Below are 27,582 nucleotides of genomic sequence, written 5' to 3'. Positions count from 1 at the left end.
CCGCTTTTACAACTGACCTCCAGGCAACAAAGACCAGTTCACCTTGACAAAATGGTTGGTTCTATGGCATTGAAGTCCCTCCCTCTCCAAACCCTTCCCTCCTCAGGCTCTGCCCCAAAAATCTCCAGATATTTCCCAACCCGGAGGTGGCAACCCTATGCATAGGGGGAAATGATATCACAGTATGGAAGGACTATTGCAGTACAAGAAAAAATAAAAACCTTTGGGCTATAATCTTTAGAGACACAGATGTTACCTTTGGTATCCCTCTCCGGGGGTGAACACAAGTCATTTGGAACTTAAGAAGTAGAAGTAGATGCCCCTCTATTCCCTCCCCTGTTCCTCGGCAGCTTGAGCGGCTCTTTGCCTGCCACTAACAGAATGTTCAAATCTTTTAACCCTTCCTGCCCTAGCTGGGTCAGAGTCTGTTTACCCAGCCCTCAGTTTGGGGAGTGATGGTCTCTTGGGGGACCTGACGCTTCTTTCTCCAATCAACTTGGAGAGCACATCTCCTTTCTTTATTGCCCAGCTCAGGCTGTCCAAATAGCCGTCCATCTTGCCCCTTCCTGGCAGGTGGCCAAACTGTTATCTCCTTGCAGGAAACTCATCTCCTCTTAGCTGGCAATTTAAGCAGCTTATTACTCTATTCCCTGGGAAAGAGTGTTCTTCCCAGAGATTTGGGTCCCATGGGTATAATTCAAGGCATCTTACACTTCCCTGTCACAACAAACAATAGAAAGAAACCTCCTGATACAGCCACCTCTTTAGCTCACATGAGGAGAGAGTAGCACTGTAAAGTACCCAAGAAACATGCTTTTACTTAATTTCACTCAGTGTGCATCACTCTGGCACAATATTTTTGAAAAGTTCTGTATCTACATCAAGTAAATGACTGTGTCCTTATTCTTCCTTTATTTGGATTTTGTGACTTCTGTGAAATCTACATCCAAAATTAATGAAAGATAACACGGATCTTTCAAATATATCACATCTGTTAAACCATGCACAGGACAATTTAAAAAACCGACTACAGAAACATTTTGAAAGACTTACTAAAATGATGCCCAGCTTCTGTTTCATCAGAAACATGTTTGTCATCATGTAAAATATACTTAACATTTTAATTAAAACTCATCTCAATATATCAACATACCAGTAACTATTCATATTTATAATATTATATTTATAAAGAGCCAGTGTGGTGTAGTGGTTAAGAGCGGTGGCTTGGAGCAGTGGACTCTGATCTGGAGAACTGAGTTTGATTCCCCGGGGGAGGCTAATCTGGTGAACTGGATTTGTTTCCCCACTCCTACACATGAAGCCATCTGAGGCTACTCACATTCTCTCAGCCCCACCTACCTCACAGGGTGTCTGTTGTGGGGAGGGTTGATTCTTCCTTAAGTGGTAGAGAAAGTTGGCATATAAAAACCAACTTTTCTTCTTCTTTTACTAAACATTAAGCACTAAATCCATTTAGTGACCATTGATTTGATCCACTATAAAGCAGCTTCATATGCTTAACTCTCCAGACATGATTCATTTGACTGTAATCACCAAAAATATCCAAATCTGACTGACTACCAACTATTATGATATCATAATGCCTAGTAGTTGGCTTGAGACTATTGAGGAGGCATGAAACAGAAAAAAATGGCTGCGAACAGTGGCAAGCATGAAAAAGGTAGATTTAAGGTGTTCGATGGAGGACAGAGAACTGGATCTAATCAAAATAATCCCTACTTCCGAACCTAAAAGAAAACCTGGGCAACCGTCTGCTCAGCCTCTTTTGGATATTAGTCTTGCTTTACAGGAAGCGAGAGAAACAGATTTCAGCTCATGAATACTACTTCTGAGTTCACGTATATGTTGGTTAGTACTGTCATTTCTAATCCATATTTATTCTAGCACAAATATCTATAATATGAAGATCACCAGTGAATTGACTTTGATGTAGGACTTTGTGTGCCAATTTACTTATTAGGTCCTAAAGTATATGAGCTTGTGTTCTCTGACCTTTAATTCACAAATAGCAAGGCGACAGTTATCCAGCACTTAGTATAAAATAAAATAGTCAGCAATTACAGCAAAAAGGAAGGTTGCTTACTTGCCTTTAGTTACCTATAAAATAGTCTCTCCAAGCCTCCTGAAGAATAACTTCTACATAATTCAAGTACAATCTTTTTTTTTGGGGGGGGGGACAATCTGAATAAATTAAATAATACTGGTAATCTGTATGTAGTGAATGATAAATATGAATAAGGAAACAGAGACTTTGAGTACAGATGAAAATTGGTGGAAGACATCTGTATATATATACACATACACGCACACACACACACATATATGTATGTGTGTGTATATATATATATGTATATATATATATATGAATATTTTGGAATTTTCGCATGTACATAATGAGGTAACTTGGGTGTGTGTGACCCAAATTCATTTATATACACTTTATACACATAGCCTGAATGTAATTTTAAACAATATTTTAAATAATTTTGTGTACACTGAACCATCAGAAAGCAAAGGTGTAACTATCTCATCAGAATACCTGTATCAGCTGTTAAATAATAACAAAAACAAACAACAAACAGACAAACAATGACAGACTTTCATTCTCCACCTACGATGCAGCGTACACTGTATTTTATTTTTTCAGTGAGAGGAAGCAGGCATTGAAAGCAGGCAGCATGGATCTGCCTGCATGCCGTCTTGAAGGGTCCAGTTTTCGGATCAGTCTGGATATGGGATGTCTAGTTAAGGGAAGAGCCCCGTGGCGCAGAGTGGTAAGCTGCAGTACTGCAGTCCAAGCTTTGCTCACAACCTGAGTTCTATCCCGATGGAAGTTGGTTTCAGGTAGCCGGCTCAAGGTTGACTCAGCCTTGCATTCTTTTGAGGTTGGTAAGATGAGTACCCAGCTTGCTGGGGGTAAAGGGAAGATGACTGAGGAAGGCACTGGCAAACCACCCCGTAAACAAAGTCTGCCTAGGAAATGTCAGGATGTGACGTCACCCCATGGGTCAGGAATGATCCGGTGCTTGCCTTTACTTTTAGATAAGGGATACTCTACCTCTGTACATACCTATCTGGTAAACCTCTGTACATACCTTTACATACCTATCTGGTAAATAAGATATTAGTTTTCAACTTTAAGACACCAACAGCCCATTCCTGTGCTGGGAGGGTGAAAGTCCTCAGGAGGTGCACAAGGGCCTGTGCTGGCATCCGGGCCGCTAGTGCTGGCACCTATGCTACTTGTGCTGCTGACAATGGCACGGACACTGCCGTTGGGGCACTCACACCAGCCTTCCTGCGTTTCTGCGACAGAGCAGCCCTGAGACACCAGCTCGGTGTCCAGATGGCGCACCTCCCTGTGCCGTTGTCCTTTAGGCAGCTTCCTAACCCCCCTTCAGGACAAGAATGCCCCGTTGCTCTTACCTGGAGTTATGCCACCTTTTTAGGTGGCGTAGACCAGTGGAATGCTATGGAGCAGTTCCATGGGGCTTGCAGGTAAGGGCAAAGTGTCGGCTTCAGTGGGGGGAGGGAATCCTGGTTTGGAGGCAGTGCGGCCGCGCTGCCTCCAGCCACTGGCTCAGCCCTCCCCCTCAGGAATGGGCTGCTAGAAGTTGTTGACCTCCTCCTCCTCCTCCTCCTTCTCCTCCTCCTCCTCCTCCTCCTCCTTCTTCTTCTTCGTCTTGCCTTTTGAGGTCAGGGAGCCTCTGAGTTTCTCAGTTGACTGAGCCAGTCTACAGTCCCCAAGCAAGTGTAATTTGCTGCTCAATTCTAATATTTGAATTTCTCTACTAATAAATTCTCTGTGTAAATAGTTACCTGCCAAGTTCCTGAGTTATTAGTGTTCCCCACTGCCGTGTAGATTATTACAGTTTTCAGATTAATGAGCCTTGATATCACACAATTCTTGGCAATTAGATTTCAGCACAATCAATAAACCAGCTGATCCTGCCTTACAAACACAAAATCTAACTGTGTTTGCTACTTGGCTTTATTATGAAACATGCAGACACTAGACCTTGATTTAGAAACAATTAGTGCACCGTTTTGTTTTTCAAACTGAGATTCTAGCTTTCCTAGAGATATGCTGTCCTTTGTTAATTTACATTTCAGCAAGCTTAGGAACATTACAAAGGAAAAAGTAAAACCTTTTAAACTAAAACTTTCTGGACCATTTTTTCCTCTTTTTTGACTCAGGCAAATCTGAACTGTTTTAAATATATATATAAAATAATTTATCAGTGAGATATTGTAGATCTAAATGATTTGTTGAAAAACTGAAGGGTGTGTGTGCACTATGGAAACATTCACTTTTGAACTGAACTGAAGGTACACAGAGATGCATTGATTAGATATGGGGCTTCCCATCATTAACAGGACAAATGAATGAATGAAAAAAGGAAGGAAGGAAGGAAGGAAGGAAGGAAGGAAGGAAGGAAGGAAGGAAGGAAGGAAGGAAGGAAGGAAGGAAGGAAGGAAGGAAGGAAGGAAGGAAGGAAGGAAGGAAGGACTACAAATAACCATTTTCCTTAACAATGGGGTTATGTATGGTTAATGGGTTCCTCTGCCAAAATGCTCCTGGTATCAGACCAAAAGTGGAACTGTGTTAATGGACACCCATCACTGTGCTGGAAAAAGTAGCCTGGACAATCTCCTCTGACTCTCACAAATGCAGTCAGTGCCCTCAGTGGGCATAGCTGAGGCTCCCTGGCAGTTTTTAAGCTCATGTGATACCCCTTGCCATGTTGGTCTGTCTTAATTTGCATATAACTAGCATCACTTTTACTGTGGAAAGCACTAGGTCTTTCACCCTAAGGGCTGTTTGTTGACATGTCCCAGCACGGAGAGGCAACCAGCTTGCTAACCCTCAATGTGGCATAGATTGCTGTCAGTGCTGTCACTTGAAACAATGCTGTCTCCCTTGGATTGGCACACTGACCCTATATCCTTGCAGCAATGTTCTCATAACCTCACATGAGAATGGTCACCGAGAATCCTTAATATTAGGCTCCTCTCGAGACCATCCCTCCAACATCTGTCGAATCCTAAAGTCCCTGCAGGTATTCTTTATACCTTCTGCCTGTGCAGAGAATGCAAGGCTGCTAGATAACCCTTAATGGTTTGGGGTGCTAATCCTTTCTCTCTGAGGAATATCATAAACCTCTCAACATGTGCAACCAGCAAAAGCCGAACTTGCTCCAAACCTGCCCCAGTGCGAAAAACCAAAAACTCCTTATATTGCCTTTCATATGCAACTTTTCTGCTAGGTGCCGACAATGCCATTATCATGCACTGTGCTTCAGCTTCCCAAGTTGCCACAGCTCAACTAGCATTGGTGTCTGAAACGATAATCTGGATCCAAGTCACAGAGTTGAACCTGATGAAAACTGCTTGAAGAATCAGCAGACTTAAACAAGAGAGCTAGTTGTTACGATTATGACATATTGGTTCAAGTGATACAGGTGCAATAAAACACCTTTAGTACACAACTTGTAAAAAAGGTAAAGGTCCCCTGTGCAAGCACCAGGTCATTCCTGACCCATGGGGTGACATCACATCCCGACGTTTCCTAGGCAAACTTTGTTTACGAGGTGGTTTGCCAGTGCCTTCCCTAGTCATCTTCCCTTTACCCCCAGCAATCTGGGTCCTCATTTTACCTGAAACCAACTTCCGTTGGGATCGAACTCAGGTCATGAGCAGAGCTTTTGACTGCAGTACTGCAGCTTACCGCTCTGCGCCACGGGGCTCTTACAAGTACACAACTTGTACTTGACCAAAAAACTAAAACAGCAGTTAATAAATTTATGCTTTCAGCTGTGACTAAGACAAGCATTTGGAGTCCTAAGGGCAGGAGCAGCACTGCATGGAAATGAAGAGTGGTAATAACAACATAAAAACAGGAATTGGGTTAACAAAGGCCACAGTTTTATTGATTACAGCAGATGGAGCATTGGCAAAGCATACGGCATGAATCAAGGCATCAAGCGACGACCCTGTTGGCCGATGAATGATCCCCAACCCAAATATTGGGGGGGGGGGCAAACCGGAGTGGGAAATTAGTGGTTCCACTTGGGCACATACCTCTAAGCGGTACCCTTGCCACTTGGGAGAGGAGCCAAATGATTGCCCCCAAGGCCATCCGCAGTAGGACTTGACTTCCCCAAAACAGTGAACCCTAACCCAACCCATAAATGGCTCCAGCCCAATGCCAAAACTGCCAAAAGTTGTGCCGAAAGAACAGAACGGACCATTAGAACTCAGGGAGGGAGGGTGGATATCTGCTATGCCAGCAGGCAAGGCTGAGCATCGATTGGAAGAGGGCTTAAATAGAAAGGAGGCAGGAGCAATGCAGGCATGCCTGCATCATGCTCCCAACCCCCAGCCCTGAGTAGCAGACCCCCCCCCGCCACAGCAATAGGCTGCCAGATGAGAGGGGGTGGATCCATGCAACCAGTATGTGGGCAGTGCAGAAGCAGCTGGGAGAAACCTACCTGGCTGCTTAGGCCCCATTTCCTCTGCAGAAATTTCACCCTGCACCCGCAAAGGCAGCCAGTGGTAAGTCCTTGGCCTCGCGATCTTTCTAAAACCTCCACTAGCCCATAGCGTCACTGAAATGAACTATGCTTATGGCTTAATCTCAAAGCAATTTCAGTAACAGTGTATATGCTTCTCTGACCCTGCACCTATTTTAAGCCCCAAATAATTAGCCATTAAAGACTAGTTTAGAAGACTTACCCTGCTAATGAAACAATGAACTGCCTTTGCATTGAAATGGCAAGATAATGTTGAACTGAAAGAGCAAGATAAAAGAATGCTATCACTGATAGCATATGATTTGCAGAACAGCATCAGTAGATAATGCAACAAATATTTACCCTCTGTGAGTGGAACGAATGCTCGTTATAACAACTACAACATTCCTTGTTTATTCGAGAAGACAGAATCTATGATTTTTGAATGCAAAGATGGTAATTTTGACTTTGTTCTCTTACAAATGGCAATCTAGTTCGATGTGTTTGGAAACGCAGGCTATTTTGTTTCTCTGAAAACATAACAAACAGTTTCCATAATCAATCTGTTACAATCTCCAAGAATCAACAATTCAGCACATGAACTTGTCACAATCTCGCGGTCACGGCAACTATAATACATCACTTGAGTGATGCCTATGATGTTTGTGGGCTGGAAGGAAATAGGTTTTTGTATTGAAGGATGTGTTCAAATACAGAATGATATACTTTTCACCTTGGAGAACAAAAGAAGGGCAGAATAGTTTATACTTTTTATTTTTTTTGCTTATGGAAACTTTATTTAACCTTTGCATTTCAATCCCAGAAGCCATTTGCATTAGCCCCAGAATGTAGTGCTTATCTCCTTCCAATCAATACAAAATCAAGTGGCATAATTGTAAGACAATGGAAAATCAACAAGCCCGACAGGATTGCGCTAAGTAATGTACTTTAGTAGAAGCAGCTACAAATTTCCTGCCCTTGAAAGAGAAAGAGGAAAATTCTAACCTTGTTAATTGAATAGAATGTTTTACATGCAGTTGTGGCCCATTGTATTTAAAAGCGCACAATAGTATTTGGTTCTAAACATACTGTTTTCCAATGTTTAATGTTAGCTCATTCAGACCATCAATGCAGTGGATAAAGACAGTCCTGTGGAACACCATCATTTCTTCTTCAGTTTGGCTGAAGCCACCACAAACAGCACCAGTTTTGCAGTCAAAGATAATCAAAGTAGGTTGACATGCTTTTGAACTATTCTTTTAAAGGGTAATTGTTCACCTAAGCACACTGGTTATTAGTCTGCTTCATCCTTCATATAATTATCTATACCAAGTAGAAAGCAAATTTGAGAGCCAGTGAAGTTCAGTCATTAAAGTGTGGGGTTTAGATCTGGGAACGCCACATTTAAACCTTTGCTTTAGGATGTCATCCTCTCACTGCCCCGTAGGATCATTGTAAAGCTATTTCTGAACTTTTTGGAGAAGCAGAAGGACAGAAAGGTAATAAATCCAGCACTCAAGTATGCCACAAACCCTCTGGTGGGTAAAATTTGCTCATCTTGGTCTCATCCAGAAAAAGAATATTTTGTCTTTAATAATACCCCCAATCTGTTGAGAAAAGGAGTGCAGGTTCTTGCTTAATATAATGTTGGTATATAGCATAAAGAAACAAATATGATAAAAACCACAATAAATTAAGTTTACTACTACTACTACTACTACTACTACTACTACTACTACTACTACTACTACTACTACTACTACTATAATTTTAGCTAATAAACGGGCAACTTTTCAAAATTATGGGGCAGCCATAACAAGCCTACTTTTCCATACCATTTTTGCATAGTGCTGACTCTTTTGGTTTCAATGCAACTCCAGGAGAATTTTGCTTTCAATGCATCTCTATATTACCAACACCACCAGTTTCTGAAATTTTTCTGATGAATGCTCACTGCATAGCAATTACATGACAAATTTCATTTGCAGTGTTTATTCCCCTCATGTCATGTTAGTCAGCTCTCATTTCTTCTTGTAGAACATGAGAAACTCCTAAGATTATTGTCTACTGATGATCACATATAGTCTCACTATAGCCACTGTATAGAACTGTACTGCAGAGAAATGTATAGCCACTGAATAGAACTGTAGCCACTCCCAGAAACATACAGATATGTTAAGAAGAAGAGCTGGTTTTTATATGCTGACTTTCTCTACCACTTAAGGCAGAATCAAACTGACTTACAATTACCTTCCCGTCCCCTCCCCACAACAGACACCCTGTGAGGTAGGTGAGGCTGAGAGAGCATGACTTGCCCAAGGTCATCCAGAGGGCTTCATGTGTAGGAGTGGGGAAACAAATCCAGTTCACCTGATTAGCCTCCACCGCTCATGTGGAGGAGTGGGGAATCAAACTCGGTTCTCCAGATCAGACTCCACCACTCCAAATCACCGCTCTTAACCACTACTCCACGCTGGTGTAGTGGTTAACTATAGGACTACACCAGTCCTATATCTGTATAAATCCTTTATGTCATATGAAATTAGGGTTGCCAACGTCCAGATACTAGCTGGAGATTTCCTGCTATTACAACTGATCTCCTGCCAATAGAGAAAATTGGAGAAAATGGCCACTTTGGCAATTGGAATCTATGGCATCGGAGTCTCTCCCCTCCCCAAATCTTACTCCTAAGGCTCCACTAGGCCAAGTCCACTAGGCCTATTCAATAATTGAAATCAATAATTGATTTCTATAGAACTGTGAAACAGGCCTATAAGTGGCTAGGGCTGTCGATTCGGTTCGTCCCGAACTGAAAAACAGCTGAATTTCCCCCGATTCGGCTGTTTTTTTGTTCGGGAGGAACCGAACTCAAAAAAGGCGGGAAACGGGGGAGCCGAATTCGTGGAGTTTGGGGGTTTGGTGAATAAATTCGGCAGATTCGGGGTCCCCCCGCGCCTTCACGGGGCTTCCATGAAGGTGCGCGGGGGGGGCCTTTAAATAGATTTGTGCCTCCCAGCCGGGAGGCACAAATCTATTCCAAGCCCCCCCCCCCCGTGCTGGGAGGCGTGCCTATTCCAAGCCCTCCCAGTTGGGAGGCACAGATCTGTTTAAAGGGCCCCCCGCGCTCCTTCAGGGAAGCCCCCTGAAGGCGCGCACGGGGGGGGGGAATTTTCCCCCGAACTCCGGATCTCGCCCGAAGCGGAGGAGTTCGGACTTCGGCATGGTCCGAATCAAAACGGGCTGAATTTTGCCGAATCTGAATTTTACCGAATTTTTTTTCAACAGCCCTATAAGTGGCTGTTATATATGACAGATAAATAGATAGATCCCCCATGAGTAGAAGAGAATACATGGATCAAATGGTTGGAGAAGGCTGTTGCCATTATGTCCAACTTGTGGACTTGCCAGAAACACCTGCCTGGATACTGTAGGCAGTAGGAAGTTGGAGTACACAGACTGTTGGACTAATCCAGCATTGATCTTAAGCTTTTTTTAAAAAGCACTGATAGCAGTTACTGAACAGCTTTTTCATATATCTGGGGATAGTACTCTGAAGTATAAAAAATACTCAGAACAATCTCAGAATCCTATTTTATCTCTTAATAATTGCTTTCTAAGTATGGCACATTGTAGGAGTGATAACTTTCCCATTATCTCTTAAACTGCCAAATGCTGGTAATATTAGAAAAGGGGAGAAAATGAGCAGGTTTTTAAATGAAATGAACATTTAATATTAATGTAAAAGTCTGTACTTGTATTTAGCTCTATTAAAGCAAAGTTATAGACAAAGGCATAGTTCACAATTATTTAACTTTGTTTCCTGTTCCCCATTACACTATTTTCATCGACATACTGATGACATCATATGAATGACTTTTCTGTGTTGCAATGTTATGCAGCATTGGTATTGATCCTAGAGGCTAAGAAAGAATCGTACAGGGGGACACCAATCGAAACTAATCTGAAGGGAAAACCTAAGTTCAACAACTGATGAAACTGTAGGAAAGAAGACCACTTAAAGGCAGCCATTTGAGAGTTAGAAGAAGAGCTATTTCAAATTCAACTGAAGTATACATTGCTCATATTGACTTTGCTAATTATTTGAATGTTCTGGCTAGGTGAATAAATCAATACAGCTAACTTTTGGAAAGTTCACTGTAATCTGAATAAGAAATTACACCTTTAGACTTCAGGCTGGTCTGGCCAGTAATAAGTGGCTTTATGAAAGCCACCATCTTGTACCCTGAGTTCCTATGCTTTCCATCCTTAGTCTGGAGACAGTACTGACCTATCTTACAGGGGGGTTGCAAGAACGTCTATGTCATGTATGGTTATTTTATTATCATCTACTGTCGCTGAAGGATTTAAGCCAATTCAGGTTGATCCAGCAAGTCTTTAATGTGACTTGAATATTGTGCAATACACTGAAGAACTATACAGAAGAGATGAAAGGACGACAGATTCCTTCCAAGAAGAATCTTTTGAAGAAGAACCTTTTAGAAAGTGAAGTGAAAGCTGCACTGAGAGCAATTGGGAGAAACAAATTACTAGGAACAGATGAGATATCAATAGAGTTATTCCAAGCCACAGAAATGGAGTCCATCAATATCTTTACAAGAATATGGCAACAAATATAAAAAAACAAAACAATGGTTCACAATTTACATCCCAGTTCCCAAGAAAGGAGATGTCAAAGTTTGCAGCAACTATCAGACCATCACATTGATTTCACTCAAGTAAAGTGATGCTCCAAATCTTACAAAAAAGACTGTTACCATTTATGGAACAAGAAATGCCTGATGTTCAAGCTGGATTCAGAAAAGGAAGAGGCACTAGAGATCATATTGCAAACTTATGTTGGTTACTGGAGCATATGAGAGAATTTCAGAAGAAAATCAGCTTGTATTTCATAGATTATAGCAAAGACATGTGGATCATGAAAAGCTATGGCTGGTTTTAAAGGAAATGGGAGTGCCACAACAACTGATTGTTTTGATGCACAACATGTACTCTGGACAAGCGGCCATGGTTAGGACAGAATATGGAGAAACAGAATGGTTTCCAATTGGCAAAGGTGTTAGACAAGGATGTATTTTATCTCCCTATCTCTTCAATCTGTATGCAGAACATATCATTAGGAAAACTGGACTAGATTTACATGAAGGTGTGGTGAAAATTGAGGGGAGGAACATTAACAATTTGAGATATGCCAATGACACTACATTATTGGCAGAAAATAGTGAAGATCTGAAATGACTACTGCTGAAAGTTAAAGGAGAAAGTTCCAAAGCAGGACTATAGCTGAACATCAAGAAGATAAAAGTAATGACTGCAGGAGAATTACTCAACTTTAAGGTTGACAATGAGGAAATTTAAATTGTTCAAGGCTTTCTTTTGCTTGGCTCTATCATCAACCAAAGGGAGACTACAGCCAAGAAATCAGCAGGAGATTGAGAATTTTAAAGGCAGCCATGAAGGAGCTAGAAAAGATTCTTAAGTATAAGGATGTGTCACTTTCAACCAAGATCAAGTTAATTGATGCCATAGTGTTCCCTATTACTATGTATGGGTGTGAAAGTTAGACAATGAAGAAAGTTGATAGGAAGAAAGTAGATTCCTTGGAAATATGGTGTTGGAGGAGAGTGTTACAAATACTGTGGACTGCCAAACACACACACAAATCAGTGGGTTATAGATCAAATCAAGCCTGAACTGACCCTAGAAGATAAAATGACTAAACTGAGGCTATTGTACTTTGGTCACATTATGTGAAGACAAGAGTCACTGGAAAAGACAATCATGCTAGGAAAAGCTGAAGGCAGCAGGAAAAGAGGAAGATCCAACAAGAGATGCACTGACTCTATAAAGGAAGCCACGGCCCTCAATTTGCAAGATCTGAGCAAGGCTGTTAAGGATAGGACATTTTGGAGGGCACTGATTCATAAAGTCGCCATAAGTCAGAAGCGACTTGACAGCACAACACAAACACACATTGTGCAATGATCCTTTAAAAACCTTGATCCAACAGCTCTACCCTATAAACATACAGTGTGCACATGCACCACATCTAACTAGCCAAATCATGTCCATTGCCATTCACATCCAAACTGCAGTCTGCTAGCTCTAATGGCTCTAACACAAGTCTTTAAAAACGATAAATATCTTAATCCAATTTTATACATGGATAAATGTGTTAGCTGTGGTGCAGCATATAATTGTAGAGTTGGTAGCAGCTAGGGAGCTGTAACCTACCCAAGTTTGAAGTAGCATCTGCAGCAAAACACATATGATGGGACATAAATAGTCATAAGTATACATTTCAGAGCACTCTACGATGCTAATTTGTTTCTGCAACTGTGCACGGATGCTTCTGGAACCACCACTGAAACCTTTACAGTGCTGTTCTATGGGTGACCTCATTTTACTTTTACTACCCTCCCTACCATTCAAAACCTTCTTGTGCAGTGCTCCTAGGCCCCACTTGTGCATTATGACGGTCACAGCCAATGAATATAGCTTCTCCAGTGTAGGGAATGAGGTATGTCAAAACACCATCACAAGGGTGTGAGGGAATTTGGATGCAAATACCACTGTATATAGTTACAGTACCTAAAGGCCAGTATTTAGTATGCTGAAGGGTACAGATAAACATCATTTCTATCTAGTGCTATATTAATGGAATGTGTAGTTTCCCAGTATTGGAAGAGCCATTTCAACATCCTTCTCTGTTGTTTTAATCAAAACTTAACCCAAGTAGTAAATATGATTTTTATCTCTATATATTTATGCACAATTTCGTCATTATAAATAAGAATACATTCCAACTGAATATGAATTGGTAGAATATTTTCTTGAACTTGGGAAGATTTGTAAGTGATGCATGCATCTTGTCTTTTTAGATAATACAGCTGGAATTCTTACCAGAAGAAATGGCTTCAATCGTCAAGAGCAGTCCGTTTTTGCCCTGCCGATCCTAATTGCAGACAATGGAATTCCACCCCTGACCAGCACAAGCACCTTAACAGTTCTTGTGTGTGACTGTGACACTAAAGCCAATCTCAAGTTCTGTAGATACGGAGCCCTGGGCATCAGTGTGGAAGCATTTGTTGCAGTGGTGGCTTGCACATTGATTATATTAGGTAAGGAAACGAGTTAGCTGCTTTCATTCCACTTGAATAAATATGTCTGCCTAAATTGGTGATAGTCAACCAGTTTGACCCAAGTACCCCCCATCAAATGTATACCTGGAAACATGGTGGTATGACAACAAAAAAGGGAAGAGATGAGAGTTGTACTTCACCACACACACTGAGTTGGATGCAGCACAACATTTCTGCTTGTGCTACAGCTCTTGTGCAAACGGAAATGTAAGAAAAAGACTGTGGTAACTGTTTGTGCTAAGTCATATTTATCCTCACTTGTGCAAGACCTTGTGCAACCAGTTTCTGGGCATTATAATATAACAAGGAGTAAAAAAATCTACGTATTGCACAGGATCTTGCACAAGTGGAATTATCCAGAAAGCAGTTTCTGCTTGCACATCAGTGGATCCAAGCCATTGGAATCAAGCCAAGCCTCATTGGTGCTTCCAGTGGCTCAGGGGCTCACATTGGACTTGGTTGGCTGTTGTGCACATGTGGGAGGCAATAACAGACACAAGCCTTGTCCACCACCACCTCCTTTATAGAGCCAATGATGCCGCCAGTCCCTAAGGGGCGACCTTAATTGCTTGGGCAAAGAACCAATCCTGCTTTCAGAATGAAATGGGCTGGTTTTCCACTGTTTGGCATGCATGCTTGAGTTTGCCTAATTCCTCTGGAAGTGAAGAAGAAGAGTAGGTTTTTATATGCCAACTTTATCTACCTCTTTAGGAAAAATCAAACCAGTTTACAATCATCATCCCTTCCTCTCCCCACCACAGGTACCCTGTGAGGTAAGTGGGGCTGAGAAAGCTCTAAGAGAGCTGTGACTAGCCCAACATCACCCAGCTGGCTTCATGTGTATGAGTGGGGAAACCAACTTGGTTCACCAGATTAGCATCCGTCCCTCATGAGGAGGAGTGGGGAATCAAACCCGGTTCTCCAGATTAGCGTTCACCGCTCCTAACCACCGCTCTTAACCACTACACCATGCTGGCTTTAGAGATAAATACTTGCAATATATTCTATTTGTACATTGCCCATTACCTTTTCTCACTGCATTGCCCAAGGGAACTTTGAAATTTTCCCATTAGTACATTGTCCATTACCTACTTGCAGTACTCTCTTTGCTCATTGCCCATTACCTCCCTGTCTCTGTCACTCGCACACAAAACTCGTTCATACTACTCACACACCTCATTCATGTATGATTGTATTGTGCACAGCAACCATTCACTCTGCTCAGATTCTCCATTGACATTTCACAGATGTTAATTCATATTGTTCTCATCCTTGCCACCAATTGTGTAGCATTCTTTTGAGCAATCTCATCTGTCCCAGGGTCCTACTAAAACAGTGCCCAGAGATGGGTAATTTCAATCAATCGAAATAAGAATTATCTTAGCCAATACCAATAGAAATCTTAGTTGTGTCCTATGTTTACCTTGGATTTTTTTTTTTTTTTTTTTGCCTTTTGTTGAATTTTCATAAGTGAGGTGGAAAATAGGCAAAAGCACTGATTGGTTCATTGGGCTTGCAGTAGTCTATGGCCTTTTATGCATGACTGTTTCCTCGTTGGCACCCCGCTTGACCGCTTTGGGGCTTTGATTTGATTGTGCATGCATTTTCTGACTGTCAGAGGTCGCCTTGCTCTCGACATGTTTCTGCTCATTTTGCCCATGTTTTCTGGATGCTGGCTAAAACAAACGTGGGCAAAATGTGCAGAAACACACTGGGAGGGTCTCTGATGGTAAGAAAATACATGCATTATCAAAGTCCCAAAGTAGTCGGCGGGATGACCACGAGGAAACAGCCATGCATCAATGGCCTATGTATTCTGTACTTTAATGTGACACTTTTATTTCTCTCTTTATGATCACAGCTGCACCTTTCCAGATTATCCAAAGCTCGCTTTAACTTCTTGGCCCTGAAGTGACCAGTTAATCTCATGGTATCCCATGGGGGTGGGGGATAAAAGGCAGCACATGGCAAATGCTTGTGTGGGAGGAGTAGAGGTCTGTTTTGTCAGTCTCCCATTTGCTGGAGGGGCTCTACAATCCTCTAGTCATGTTTTAACTGAACCATAGAAGGGGCCACTGCTGAATATATATACAAAGATGTAACACCTGTATATAGACTGGATTCAAACAAGCTTACACTTTAAAATTGATAATTATACTGCATTCTCCAAATCTTGGTCTGAGATTTTAACAGAATTTGGTACATTATGTGCTAAATGTTTTGAGTCTACAGTTAGGCAACGTGGTTTTACCATTTCAAGTTCTTACTGCCTTACAAATAGTTCCTTTCACTTTTCATATTTATAAATCCCTTTGAAGCCAACATGATGTTGCATTTATGCCCTCTAATTACAGTTCACATGTAACATTGATCAGACCTCAAATTTGCAGTGGCATCGCTATTAGTATGGTTTACTTTTCTTGTTCTTAGACCCTTACCAATGTTCTTTCTCCCCCTTTTTTTTGTTTGCTTGTCAGTGTTTGTTCTGGCAATTCTGGCCTTCAGGCAGCAGAGGAAGAAATCTCTATTTCATGAGAAAGGCAAAGAGTTCAGAGAGAACATTGTTAAGTATGATGATGAAGGAGGTGGAGAACAAGACACTGAAGCCTTTGATATTGCAACACTGAGAAACCATTCGGTCCTGAGGGAACACAAGCCTCGGAGAAACATCACAACACAAATTCAGAGCCTTTACAGGCAATCTCTGCAAGTCGGCCCTGAGAGCGCTGTGTTCCGGGAATTCATTTCGCAAAAGCTAGAAGAAGCCAACTCAGATCCAGATGTTCCCCCTTACGATTCCCTTCAGACATATGCTTTTGAAGGGGCTGGGTCAGTGGCTGGATCTCTTAGCTCACTGGGATCAAGTTCACTTGATCTGGATACAAATTATGATGACATTATTCCACTGGGCTTCAAGCAAGAAGAAAGCATGGATAGATCTGTAAATAATGAATGGTATTAGGAACCATCCATGGTCACAACACAACTGGGAAAATAGTTACAAAACCAGTATTATTTTATCAAAGCAGGCTGGGGGATGGCGCCTGAGAGAAGTAGACAGCAAGCACTTTTGAAATACAGCACATTTTAAAAAATTGTATGAAATCATGTACATTTATATTCTAACCATAAAGAATTCATTATCATACCAATAAAAAGGACATAATAGAGTCCTAATACCAAACAAATATATGTGAGCCTGAAAAACCATAAATCTATTAAACCAAGTAACTACCTTTATCAAAAAGAAAAAAGTTAATAACAATAACAGTAATAATAATTTTATGACACATTCATATATACCTCAGGATTTCCTCTTTAGTGTTCTCTTCCTGCTTAACCGAGTTCCAATACATAATAAATTACTGCCAAATCCTAATAAAATTTTATTGTTGAAACTGTATTTCTGACCTATGCTTAGCAGAAATGTACTGTGAGGAACAACTGGTATTAGAATATGAGGTAGCCCACTTCTACTGGAAGGAAAGAGGTCAGGATCAGGAAATTGTGTCACTGTGTACCTACTGCTAGGGTAGCATTTTTTGTACCTCAGCAAGTATGGGACTCTCACATTATGAAAAAGGTATTTAGCTACTGGTACTAGGCTGAAAAGAAGTCTATGTTATCAGCATTTTAAAAACATACAAAGGTTAGTCGTAAATATTCTGCACAATTGAAGACACCCTACTAGTTACAAGGCTGTTTTCATTACAATTTAATTAGTACAATTGTAAATTACAGATTTAATATAAATATATTGTGTCTTATAACGGAAACATAATTTTGTATAATTTTACTATAAACTATGGATCACTTTAGAAACCTGGAAAACCTGGATGGAAATATTGGGGAAAATCAGAAGAAAATGCCATATGTCCCTGAGACCAATTTTAGGAATGTCTTTTCAAAACATTTTTATGAACACTGTTTAATCTTGGGTTTTTGTTATCCTACATTTCTTCAGGTGTATCCAAATGTATATATAATTTTGACCTTGTCTGTTGCTTCAGAGCCACACTATACATTAGGAAAACTGATATCACCTAAACAAAATTATTTATTTTCAAAATTCTTATATTCAAATAAATGTAATTGATCAATGCTAAAATATAGTTTTCTCTAACAGCCAACATTTATTCACAATTAAATGTCAGTTTTTATTAAACTATTGAGAAATGTGTTACAGTTCCAATTAATTTCTCATAGGCAGAGTGTAAAATAAGAGTAAAAATGGACCAGATTAAAGAATGAATTAATATTCAGTTTAAATATTGTTATCAACCATGTTGCATAAAACCCAATACTATTCACATCTGGGTATTTTCCTTTTATTAAGAGTTTAAAAGATGACTGATTTCCCAGAACAGATTTTTTTATTATTATTATTATGGAATATAAAATTAGCTGCAGCACTCAATTTTATTGTTACAGTATTAAATATCTTTAAAATGCTAAGCTGGTGAACGTAAAATTTTATGTATAACATTAGATAATAAGATAGTAAAACACTTTAATGTTAATCCAGCTCTTCAGAAAATGATCCCTTTCGATTTCATTTCTCCACAATCAAGTCAGGCTTCAGAATTAAATTTCCTTACTATACTTTTTTTGTTTGCACAGTCTACAGTGAGTGTAAAATTGGCTCAGAACTATGATTCCCTTTCACTTTATCTGTATAGCTATCAGCATAGAAGGTAATGATCTAAAAGTCATCATATGCATTCAAATGGTATCCAGTGAACAGAGATCCCTGCCTCTCATTTATTATTTTTTAAGTTTTGTTTTATAGCCTTTGCTTCATGTAATCAGCTGAAACATTTCAGTGCCTGGAATCTTGGTTTGTGATAGGGAAAACTGAGCAATTAGCTACTTCATTTTTACACCAGCCAAGAAATCTCTGGTGTATTACAACTCATGCAAAAGTAGAAAAGCAAGAGCCAAATGAACTGCACACATCAAAGTCTATACTATTGCTCGCTCGTTAGGGGGGGACGAGAATGTAGACAAAAAGGTGCCAGTAGAAATACACTTTACAAGCTTTCTTAACTGTAGAATATTAGAACTGGAAGGGGACTATATTGGTGATCTGGCTCAATCCCCTACCTTTAAAAAAAAAGAACAAAATATTTCTAAACCATATCTGACAGTTTCATACCCAGGCTTTTCTTGAAATGTCCATGGAAGGAGACACCTCAATCCTTTTAGCCAGTTTGCTTCATTACCGAACTTTATAGACAGCAAGTTTCCCATACTGCTTTAGGTCCATCTAGCAAAGAATGTCCACAATTGCTTAATGATAGCAAAGTAGTGGATAGAAAGCTGGGCTCAGTCATAGGTTCAAACTCCTACTCAGCCATACAAGTTACCCAAGGCCTGTGAATGATATTATACTCTTTCAGCCTGTCCTGAGAATACTAGGATGTTATGAGGATAAACAGAAATAAAGGTACAGTGTAACACTTTCACAGCTTTGAAACATTTCGAGGGCTTTCTTGCAAATCCAGCATGAAGGATAGAAGGACATTTGTACATTTTTGTTTCCTCTTGGGCTCTGGTGAATCAACTCTGTACATTTGATGCTAGAAATGGAACAGCATCTATATATGGGATGTGAAGTCCCCAGTCAGTCAGAAAAAATCATGAGGCTGGAAGACGAGCAAATAAAATAGTCAGACAAGGTGGTACTTTCAGCTTTTCAGGTACTATTTCTTGAACTTCCTGTCTTGTAATAGAATTGCAAAAGTATAAGCTGTGGAAAGTAACGCATAGAAATTTCTTCAGTTTCCTGAGTCAAATTTTCTTCAGTGAAGACTGAAATTAAAATATGGCATAATCGATGATTTCACCCAAATTAAATAGAATGTAATGTGCTAAACTGTGGAGATCCCCATGACCACAGATCATAAACAAAGACTGAATCCACAGTTCCAGAATAAACAATATATAACATGTTGTCGAAGGCTTTCACGGTCAGAGTTCATTGGTTCTTGTAGGTTATCCGGGCTGTGTAACCGTGGTCTTGGAATTTTCTTTCCTGACGTTTCGCCAGCAACTGTGGCAGGCGTCTTCAGAGTAGTAACACTGAAGGACAGTGTCTCTCAGTGTCAAGGGTGTAGGAAGAGTAATATATAGTCAGAAAGGGTTGGGTTTGAGCTGAGTATTGTCCTGCAAAAGTATTGTCCTGTAAGTATCAAGATAATGTGCTAATGAGGGTATGGTATGTTAATATGGAACCATTGTATCCTGAAGTGATCTGTTAATGTGTGTAATCCAAAGCTAATCTGTATGGCTATTGTTGAATGTTGTCTTTGTCTGGAGGTTTTTCAGGGCAGGAAGCCAAGCCTTATTCATTCTTAAACTCTCCTCTTTTCTGTTAAAGTTGTGCTGATGTTTATGAATTTCAATGGCTTCTCTGTGCAATCTGACAAAATAGTTGGTAGAATTGTCCAGTCTTTCAGTGTCTTGGAATAAGACCCTGTGTCCTGTTTGTGTCAGTCCATGTTCAGCCACTGCTGATTTCTCAGGTTGGCCAAGTCTGCAGTATCTTTCATGTTCTTTTATCCTTGTTTGTATGCTGCGTTTTGTGGTCCCGATGTAAACTTCTCCACAGCTGCAAGGTATACGATATACTCCTGCAGAGGTGAGGGGGTCTCTTTTGTCTTTTGCTGATCGTAGCATTTGTTGTATTTTCTTGGTGGGTTTAAACACTGTTTGTAGGTTATGTTTTTTCAAAAGTTTCTCCATCCTATCAGTGACTCCTTTAATAAATGGCAAGAATACCTTTCCTATGCTACGATCAGCAAAAGACAAAAGAGACCCCCTCACCTCTGCAGGAGTATATCGTATACCTTGCAGCTGTGAAGAAGTTTACATCGGGACCACAAAACGCAGCATACAAACAAGGATAAAAGAACATGAAAGATACTGCAGACTTGGCCAACCTGAGAAATCAGCAGTGGCTGAACATGGACTGACACAAACAGGACACAGGGTCTTATTCCAAGACACTGAAAGACTGGACAATTCTACCAACTATTTTGTCAGATTGCACAGAGAAGCCATTGAAATTCATAAACATCAGCACAACTTTAACAGAAAAGAGGAGAGTTTAAGAATGAATAAGGCTTGGCTTCCTGCCCTGAAAAACCTCCAGACAAAGACAACATTCAACAATAGCCATACAGATTAGTTTTGGATTACACACATTAACAGATCACTTCAGGATACAATGGTTCCATATTAACATACCATACCCTCATTAGCACATTATCTTGATACTTACAGAACAATACTTTTGCAGGACAATACTCAGCTCAAACCCAACCCCTTCTGACTACATATTACTCTTCCTACACCCTTGACACTGAGAGACACTGTCCTTCAGTGTTACTACTCTGAAGATGCCTGCCACAGTTGCTGGCGAAACGTCAGGAAAGAAAATTCCAAGACCACGGTTACACAGCCCGGATAACCTACAAGAACCAATATATAACATGGTTCCCTATTCAAGGAGGTAACCATTTGTGCTTTTTTCAAATAGAGATCATCACATCCAACACAGATTGGCAGGAAAACATTTAGCAAACATGTTTTTTTCTCTATTAGGCTATGAGATAGCCACTGGGACCACTGCAGGAATGGAATAAATGAAATACTGGGAACAACGTGGTGTATATTAAGAAAAGCCCTTTGATAACCTTCTCCCAAATACTCCTCCTTTATGCTTCAAGCTTTGACCCTTCCTCCCTGTCCAGCTTATCCAGGGGCTTTTCTCTGACACCTTCAACTCCTAAGCACATGCAAATCAAATGGTTCTATTATTTCACATCCCCTTAACATAAACTAACCCTCAACTTGTGTGTATATCCTGAAGGTATAAGTTCAGTAGCTACCCCTCAGTCCAGCTCTACCAGCTTTGCAGCGCAATCCTAAGGGGGAGGGAGTGCTCAGGAAGCCAATTGACTATTACAATGGTTATCTCCAATACATGTTGTCATGAGGGCCAGTTAAGCTGGTGTAAACCCCCTGCACTACTCTGCCATTCTTGAATGAATGGTTTTATTTGCATTTAGCCATAGGCCATTACAAACATATCAAGGATACCACAAATACATAATAAAATATTAGATTAATAACATACTGGATTAATAATAAATATACATAATACAACTTTGCTAAATTGATGCATACAAAACAAGAAAATAATAGCTAAAAATTGTGGTGGTGTCCCAATCGGCCAATGAGACCTAGCAATCATTAGGATCTACTCCCTTAGCAGCCATATTGGCCCTTATTTTCTTTGCTGCCAGAGCATACAGGGCAGTCCTATAAGAGACAAATCCATTTGTATCTTTTAACAAAAATACTAGTTTCTCGGCTTTAGGACAGGTGTTTAGGCCAGAAACCAACCTGGCAAGAAATTTAACCCTGGGTTCTACATATAGAGGGCATTCAAATAAGTAGTGGTATAAATCCTCTAGAGCAGATGTTCCACAGATGCAAAAACATTGGTCTTTTGGAATTTGGCAATAACGCCTGGACAGTACAGCTGTTAGCATTGTTTGAAACTGCAGGGACATAAAGGCTGCTCTAAGCTTGGGCTTTGGTATATTGACTAAATAAGTAGCTCTAAGATGGTCAGTTTTGAAAAGTTTAAACCAAGGAGCAGTTCCCAATTTCAGAATCGGTGTTCTGTCCATCAGGGCATCTAATTTGTAGACCCAGTCTTTAAGTTGGGAAAAATCTGCTGATAGCCCTAAAAGGTTATCTGGAATTGAGTACTGAGATAATATCTTATTTAAGAAATTAAGGCGTGATGTATCTTTCATTAGCATGATGTTGAATGATTGACTTCTAAACAATTTTGTTCTAGCTATTTTGTTTTTTCCCCATAATTTTAATACTGCTAGATATACATGTGCCCTGAGGGAGGGAAGACCTGTTTTGGCCCTCATCAGGGCAGCGGGAGTCCCCTTGGGGAGAGCTAAGATACGCCTGAGAAACTAATTTTGGATTGATTCTAGACTGATAAGAATATCATCTTTCCAGCCCCGTACTTCCACTCCATAGAGGAAATGTGGTACGACCTTGCTTTTGTATAGTTTTAGGACAGGGTCTATAGGAAAACCTCCCTTGGTGTAGAAAAAATGTAAAATAGACCCCACTATCCTTAATGCAGAGGCCCTAGATGTTGCTAGGTGAACATTCCAGTTGAGGATCTCCTTAAATGTAACCACTGCCATTCTTGGGCACTAGTGCATCCCAACAGTGGCAACTCATCCGCACAAACGAGCTGTAGGCCCCTATGCTGGTGTGGTTGTGGATGATTCTGGGGGCATGGCTGGAGTTAGTTGGCTCCCTAGGCCATTTCAGTCTGGGAAACGCCCCATCTGTGGTGGAAAGTTACACCAATGAAAAATCATGGCATAGCCTAGAGGTGCCTGTTGAACTGAAAGATCAACACGCACACCCCTCACTGCTGTGGCCATGCCCATTAGGCCCAAAGGAGCTCAGGATGTCAATTATGGGCTCTGTTTGGCTGACAATAACTTGGATTTGCATAAGTCCTAAATCACAAGATTTGATTCAGAGCCCTGGAGGAGAGATGAGAATTTAAGGATGATTTCCACAGCATCCTTGCCCAACAACGCTTCCTGGAACTCAACTAACTTTTGAGTTCATGTATGTCTGAGGTCCACTCATATCATCAAAGAACTGCATATTTTTTAACTATCTAAAACAACATCCACTAGGGTTGAACAAAAAAACAAAACAAAAAACCCCTTAAATTTTGGGTTCATCTTTATTGGGCCTGAAATCTTTTCAGTAAACCTGAACTAAGCCGAATACCCATACCGGTAAATGGGTATTCGGCTTTATTTCTGAGTTTACCCAAAAAATTGGGTCCATTATAGTCTGTGGGGATTTCCCCCCAAAGCTCCTATGGGGGCATTTTTGGATGCAGAGTTACCAAATTTACAGTGTAGCTGCCAGGGAATCTCCTCAGACAGACACTGAAGGTTGGTGAAGTTTGGGGCAGGGGGTCCAATTTTGTGGGCTTGCAAAGGGGTTGCCCCCACCCTCCAGGCATTTGTGAGCCGAGCTGTTAATTGTTTTTCAGATTCAGAAGGTTAGAGTAGCTGAGGGCTAGCGGAAAGAGTGGAAGAAAAAAGAGGGGAATAAAACCCTATCTGAAAACAGAAGCTGGGTACCCAAGGTTGGGTAGAAAGAATATGTGTGTGTGTGTGTGTAGGTTGATAACTGCTCACATTGTATATAAGAGACATATACAAACCAGTATTACAACTAGAACCAATCTGACCAGATGTTTGAGTAATTGGTAATAGATTTTACAACCTACACACATGCCTGGTTTGATTTGAACTGTTTGTATATGTATGTATTTATTTATTTCTGTAAATGTCGGCAGGCTTAACATGGGTTTTAACTGACCACTGATGAAGACCCAATAGGCCAAAACGTGTTTGGTATGTGGTTACAGAGATCAACCCTAGGAAATGCCATTGTGCTATTTTAATGTTTAAAAATATTTTTAACCTTTTCTTAGCTCTTCTAATAAATTATATTTATATAATTTATTATATATTATAATACCTGAATTATATGTGTGTGTGTGTGTGTGTGTGTATTCTTGAGACTAGCGGAAAGAGCCAATTGGCAGGCTGGCGCCTCGAAGTCTGGGGGCCCCATTCATATCTGAGAGGCATAGCATGATATTCATGCAAATTAGGTTCCAAACTGAGGGAAATGGCTTAAATGAAAGAGAAATAAGGCACAGATAACATTTCTTTTGGTGGCAAATGACTTCTTGTGAACTATCCTTTATTATTGCCAGGGAGGGCAGGCAAGAAATCAAAATCAAAAAATAAATTATAGTAATCAAAAATCTGATTTCAAGAGATGGTCACGGTGTGGGGAAATGAAGCCAGTGTTCAGGGTGACCTTCGGTTTGATAGCAGGTTTTCATGGGGGGCGGATATCAGAGCCAGCCGAAGTCATGACCAAGGCAGCTCTTGTGAAGGAAATTGCTCATCCATGTGGGTGAGGAGTCTTCTTCAGAAGCCTGTTCAGCAGCTGTTGAAGCTGGCACTTTTTAGTTGGAGAGTATATCCCTCCAGACAGGACTGAGTGAGCCCCATCTTTTAAAATGACTCTTCCAGACTTATCCACTGAAGGGTGACAGATAGTTTGGTCTGACCAAGTTGGCTCTGATTACATGACCCCTACTTCAAAAGGGCCCAAACTATGGGTCCCTGACAAAACCAGTCAAAGATAGAAAAATGGGAAAAAGCACAGAGCCATGCATCTGAGGAAAGACGAACTGCCGAAACCCGAAAAAGCCAAATATGTATTCAGGTAGATCCCCAGGTTTAAGTATTTGGCCGAAATGAAACCCAGATATTGTTGAAACGGCTAATTTCAGGTTTATTTTCAGTTTAGGTTTATCAATATGCATAGCACAGAAAAAAAGTTTGGTACTGTCTCTTTCCATTGTTCTTGATGGCTCTTTTTCTTCTCACAGGAGCCCCTCCTCCCCCTGTACCACAGTCCCAATCAGGTTCAGTTCCCTGTGGCATTTGTAAAGTGAGGAAATCCCAGCTGGAAAATGGTGGTAATGTCCTCTGGAAGTCGCCAGGATGTTGTATTGTTTAATTTGACCCTAAGTCAGGACAGGAAATAAGAGCCAGCAGAAAAGAGGTTTCTCCCTGTGGTGGATATTCAGCTGGTGAGAGTGGGAGACATGGGCTGAGGTGGCTTAAGATGTTGACTAAGTCCCACTCAGTATGACCCTAGTTTTGTCCCTTTCTCATCCTTATGCTGATACAGCTACACCAGGTCAGAGTTGATGGTGGTGTGATATCAGTACAGTTTGAATACCGCACATCTCTGTGTTACACCAGCATAAAGGTCTACAGTGCAATCCTATGCAGAGTTACTCCAATCTAAACCCATTAATTAAATGGGCTTAGACTGGAGTAACTCTCTTTAGAATTGCACTATTAGAAGTCATTTAAGGGTGCTGTAGAATTGCACCCTTAATTAGGACTAACTTTAGGGGTAATAGGGCCAATAAATTTCATCTAATTAATGCATTAGAAGAAGTTTCAATTGAAAAAGCAATCACAAAGATGCAATCATGAAGGAAAATATCAGTCCATTATGTACACCTATATTTCTCTCTGTCTGTGTACCTCCAGATCAGCATTTAACTGTGCACTATCTTGACAGTTAAATGTACAATATCACCTTTATTCTACCATGCAAGACACTTCACTGTCTTATGTTCCATCCAATAGAATTAAGTGGGCTTGTACCTTCTACTGAGACTGAATTATGGAATGTTTGAGTAATAAATACAGGAAGTCTTAAATACATACACTAACAGGTTTGGTCGTGACATCAAAATGTGCAGCAAAGCACAATGGAAACTTGGTTCATACAGAATACCTTGAAGTCAGTCCAGCTGCACTATGTCAAGAATAATGCGTAATCACTTGGTTCTTGAAAAATATGAAGTGGATCTTCCATATGTCACCAGCAGACTCTCCTCTCCCCCCCTTTAGATTGACTGCCTGACATAGATTGTGAGGCGCTTCATATTTATGAACCTGCAGGTGCTTCCAGACAAAAACAGCCCAGAACAGAACCACATTGAGCAAAGGAGGAACCAATAATTTTGATGGTACTTGAAAGCAAACCATGTTTATGAGCTAACTAGTGCTTTATATGTAGCTAATGAAATCTAGCACTAAACACCAGGAATGGAGAAAACAAGCAGAGGGAAAAACAATCAAAGCCTCAAGGTAAATAAGACAGCAGGTTATTCTATTTTCTCAAGGATTATACCTACTCAGTTTGTCAGGAGAATTGGAAAGTAGCTAAAGGATCATAAATAAGGGAACATGATAAACTTCAATGTATCGAATGGGGGGAAATGTTCTCTGGGGCAAAACAGGATTCACATTGTTTATGACCCCCTACACTAATGATCTGGAAAAGGAGATAAACAGCATTGTAATGGCATTTGCCGATGATAAAAATGGGATATGTCGAAACACCAGGGAAAACTCAGATAAGATACAAAATGAAATCAAGAAGCTGGGCTAGAAATATTGGCAGAGGAAGGGGGAAAAGGAATGATTCCTTTGGAGATATGCAAGTTGCCATAATGAGAAAAATAAACTGAAAATCAGGGTATGTGATACAAAGGAAAAAACTAAGAAAAAAAGATGGTGAGGTCATAACATTAGGGGCGAAAACGCATGGTCGCTTTAGCCTCTGTTTCAGTTTGGATCCAGCCAGGAGAATCACTAGCCTCTTAATTTTTCTAGGCTCCAGGCCTACAGTCCCTGAGCAGCTCATAATGAGAAAAGAGGTTGAAAAAGGAACCTGGTCATCACACCTGTGACATCTTTTTATGACGTTTGCCACAAGAAATATGATGCTGTATTGTTAAGGCCTACTTTATTCCACTTAGAGGGAAGGGTTGTAGGAAAGACTAACATCCAGCTATTTATAGAAGATCTTTATGAATCCTATGATATTTTAATTGTTTATTGTATTAAAGCAAGAGGTAAACAGGAATATACACATATATAGAAGAAATCCATATGAAATATCCCAGGACCCCAGCAGAGGCACTTTCTATCTACTACTAGTAGGGTTGCCAGGTCGCGCTTTGTCACCGGCAGGAGGTTTTTGCGGCAGAGCCTGAGGACAGTGGGGTTTGGGGAGAGGAGGGACTTCAATACCATAGAGTCCAATTACCAAAGTGGCCATTTTCTCCAGGTGAACTAATCTCTATTTACTGGAGATCAGTTATAATAGCAGGAGATCTCCAGCTTCTCCCTGGAGGTTGGCAACCCTAA

General features: G+C 40.6%; 1 protein-coding gene across 1 annotated transcript in view; it reads left to right on the top strand.

The window, feature by feature from the left end:
- Positions 1-16,677, top strand: part of LOC130481435 (cadherin-19-like) — a 98,088-nt gene extending 81,411 nt beyond the window's left edge. The window contains exons 10-12 of the mRNA XM_056854071.1: positions 7,646-7,763; positions 13,433-13,672; positions 16,171-16,677. Of these exons, the coding sequence (XP_056710049.1) occupies positions 7,646-7,763; positions 13,433-13,672; positions 16,171-16,655 (843 nt within the window). The 3' untranslated portion in view covers positions 16,656-16,677. The remainder of the gene's footprint in view (positions 1-7,645; positions 7,764-13,432; positions 13,673-16,170) is intronic.
- Positions 16,678-27,582: the final 10,905 nt, after the last annotated feature.

The sequence above is a fragment of the Euleptes europaea genome, chromosome 8 (genome assembly GCF_029931775.1).
Source record: "Euleptes europaea isolate rEulEur1 chromosome 8, rEulEur1.hap1, whole genome shotgun sequence".
Classification (NCBI taxonomy): Eukaryota; Metazoa; Chordata; class Lepidosauria; order Squamata; family Sphaerodactylidae; genus Euleptes; species Euleptes europaea.
The sequence above is the reverse complement of the archived record's forward strand: the minus strand, read 5'-3'. Positions and strand labels throughout refer to the sequence as shown.